Raw genomic sequence first — 3,858 nt, 5'->3', positions numbered from 1 at the left:
CAAATCTTCCTATCCAATGAATATCATCGTGATCTACAATCTTCCTATCCAATGAATATCATCGTGATCTACAATCTTCCTATCCAATGAATATCATCGTGATCTACAATCTTCCTATCCAATGAATATCATCGTGATCTACAATCTTCCTATCCAATGAATATCATCGTGATCTACAATCTTCCTATCCAATGAATATCATCGTGTTGTTAAATATTAGAATGGATTTAATCTCAACTGCAAGAAAAGAAAAATGAAAGGATTAAAAAACGAATTTTTAAAGAAAAAATGCAAATAATAATTCTCTTTTCCTTATTAAATCAATCAAAAATAAAAACTCGCAAAAAATTTTCCAAATATCTTATATAATATCAAATTGTATATTAAGCTAACAAATGGAATAGAATGGCTTAATTTTCAATTAATATTTTCATACAATTCAAATTTGTAAAATTCCAAATCTTCATTTTAAGGAAAGAAAAAATGACAAAAAGAATTGCTGCATAATGAAATTTATCTAAATGGATTAACGCAATAAGTGTAATTGAATTAATTTCAGAGCAGTAAGAGATTTCTTATTATCACCTGAAATGCGAGGTAAATTAGATGGTTTTATAACGCTTCACACATACGCACAACTATGGATACATCCATACAGTCATGAAGTGGAATCATTTCCTGATAATTATGCACAATTGGTTAATTAATTAATTAATTGATTAATTGATTACTTACTATCAATAATACTTGTTTGCTATAATAATGTTTACTTTACAAATATGATAATGCTAATAAAGAGACTTAGCATTAAGTTTGCTCTTCATAATCATTAATGAAAAAAAAATCATTTGCTTATCATAATTTCACTATATTTCTTATGAATTTTTAATTCTTGAATAAATTTAATAATGGATTTTAATTTTGATAATTTCTTTGAAAATTTCCCTTTTTTTCTTTATTTAAAATTTTTCTAAAAAAAAAATTTTCTAATTATTTTTTAGAAACGTACAGCAAAACGTGCAGTTAATCGATTGAAGAGAGTTTATGGAACACAATATAGGATTGGTACTGGTGCTGATATTTTAGGTTAATTATTAGTGTATATAAAATTAAAAAGAAGAAAAATAGTTTAATTTTAAATTAAAATTGAAAATTTCTTGTCAAGATTTATTGCCATCTCTTGTTTATTTAATTATTTTAATGCATGATATGTTGAAATGAAATGACTGAATATAATTGATGAAGAAATTTTCAGCACCAGCATCTGGTGGCTCAGATGATTGGGCTAAAAATACACTTGGAGTAAAATTTGTTTATTTGGTTGAACTTCGGCCTCAATTAGAATGTATGTTGATCGTTTGACTAATCGATCATATAATTATTGAATATTAATTCGAATTAAAAAAAAATCAAATTTGAAAATTCAACTTTTGTTTATCATAAATTAAGACGCATAAGAAGATTATAGTTTAAAAAAAAATAATAATAGAATTTATATCCAGATTTAAGTTTTTTAAACAAAAAAGAAAACTAAAAATAATATTAAAACACTCAGTAGTCTTCAAAAAATTTGCTATCTTCCGTATACAGTACAAAACTTTATTTTATATTTTATTTTATAAATTCAAAATTTTATTTTATAAATTCGAATTTTCAGTATTAAATGGATTTATTTTAAATAAAAATGAACTGATTCCAACAGCTGTTGAAACTTGGGAAGGCGTTCGAACAGTCATAGATGATGCCATCCGTGCTAATGAATTATTAAATGTAAAATCAATAACCAATGAATCTCTCTCTATACTAGGCCAATTTATCAAACATAAAATATGTTAGTTTCTTTTTTTTTTCTTCAAGACTTTTTTTTTCTTTTCATTTTAAATAATTTAATTCAAATTCATTTTCAATTTTTGTTTTTGTAATTTTTCGATTTAAAAATTACGTTTCCTTTTTTATTATTTTAAAATAAATTATTATTATTGGTTTTTTCTTACCTATTTTTTCTGATTATTTTTTTTCTTTTCAACTAAATTCAAATTCATTTTTAATTTTCATTATAATCGAAATATCATTAATTTTTTGTCCTTTTTTTAATGTTATTACTTAAAATTATTAGTAATTATTGTAATTTTTCCTTTCATTTTTTAGGCTAATAGAAATATTTTTATTTTAGCAAGAAAAATTCAACAAACTGATGGAATTTCTCGTACATTAGCTGGTATTAAAATTACACCTGAACTTCCAAACATTGATGATAATATGCGCTCGAGATCGATCAATAATTCAATTGTTTATTTTCAAAATGGTACCAATACATTGGTACAATCAAATAATTTGACGAATAAAATTAATAATTTTATCGAATCTATCAATAATCAAAATAATTCATTGATAACAAATGCTGTTAAACCATTTCAAATTATCCATTCAAATCATAAAGCAATAATAACCAACCAGTTAAAATTATTAAATCAAACTCATCGAATTACATCGCCTATAATATTTCATTCTAAATCATCATCATTATCATCATCATCATCATCATCATCATCATCATCAACAACAATTAATCATTTTAGCAATAGCACTCATAGGCAATTTTTAAATTCAAATTGTAAAGATATTCGAAATTCATGTAAATTTTGGTTACAAATTAATCCAAATATATGCATGGAACAGTATAAAATGATGAAAATGCAATGCATGCGCACTTGTGAATATTGCATTTATTTAAAATAATTAATAAAATTATTTTGAAATTTAAACAATCTTTTAAAATAAATTTGTTTTTGTTTCATTTGAGAAAATTTAATTCAATTGTTAACATAAGAAAAAAAATAAAATAATTTTTTTAACTTATTGCTTTTTTATCATTTTTTTCTTTTGTTTTGGTTTTTGTGATATTAATAAAATTAAAAATTTAACAAAATTACGGGTAGTGATGGTAACGGATTAAATTAGTAAATGCAATTTAAAAATTTCAAACGAATTTAAAACCAATAATGAATTTTAGGATATATCCATATATATATAGGGGAAAAGTTAAAATTGAAATTAAATTTTTGATCTTTTTAAAATCATTATGATATATCATATTATTTGAATGAATGAATTATTATCAGTATGCTGCCATATGTAATTTTGTTATTTGTATTTTCGATCTCGATAATTTTCAACGAAAAGAAAAAAAAAGAAGGAGAAAATGAAAAGCACGAAAAATGAAATTATTGTTTTGTGATGAAATGAAAGCTTTTCTCATTACAGTATTCCGCGTTAAAATTATTGCATCATGAAACTGTATTACTACTGTTAATTGTTGTACAATTTACTATCACTCTTTATATTATGACTATTAATATAAATCAAATAAAGGAATTAAATTAAACATTAAATCAATGAAATTGAATAAACAAATATATTATTGTTATTTGATAGGAAAATATCCTTGTACAATAATAAAGGATGATAAAATGATAAGGAATCACGTCATTGTCATTACAGTACATTGTAATGTAATTAATAGGAATGAATTTGAATAGATTATAAAAATGGAAAAATGTGAAAGTGAAAAAGTTTGAGGGATACAAAACGAAAATAAATGCTATGCAAATTGCATACTTAAACAATAAGTTAAATATTTATCATTGTATTATTATTATTATTATTATTATTATTATTATTATTATTATTATTATTATTATTATTATTATTATTATTATTATTATTATTATTATTATTATTATTATTATTATTATTATTATTATTATTATTATTATTATTATTATTATTATTATTATTATTATTATTATTATTATTATTATTATTATTATTATTATTATTATTATTATTATTATTATT

General features: G+C 21.6%; 1 protein-coding gene across 1 annotated transcript in view; it reads left to right on the top strand.

The window, feature by feature from the left end:
• LOAG_17663 (carboxypeptidase A1) overlaps positions 1–2,739 on the top strand; it is a gene marked incomplete at both ends in the record, with an annotated part of 6,405 nt that extends 3,666 nt beyond the window's left edge. The window contains 5 exons of the mRNA XM_020450326.1: positions 560–698; positions 1,002–1,086; positions 1,256–1,345; positions 1,658–1,831; positions 2,174–2,739. Coding sequence (XP_020306021.1) covers positions 560–698; positions 1,002–1,086; positions 1,256–1,345; positions 1,658–1,831; positions 2,174–2,739 — 1,054 coding nt within the window. The remainder of the gene's footprint in view (positions 1–559; positions 699–1,001; positions 1,087–1,255; positions 1,346–1,657; positions 1,832–2,173) is intronic.
• Positions 2,740–3,858: the final 1,119 nt, after the last annotated feature.

This window comes from Loa loa, assembly GCF_000183805.2.
Source record: "Loa loa unplaced genomic scaffold supercont3.109, whole genome shotgun sequence".
Lineage (NCBI taxonomy): Eukaryota > Metazoa > Nematoda > Chromadorea > Rhabditida > Onchocercidae > Loa > Loa loa.
The sequence above is the reverse complement of the archived record's forward strand: the minus strand, read 5'-3'. Positions and strand labels throughout refer to the sequence as shown.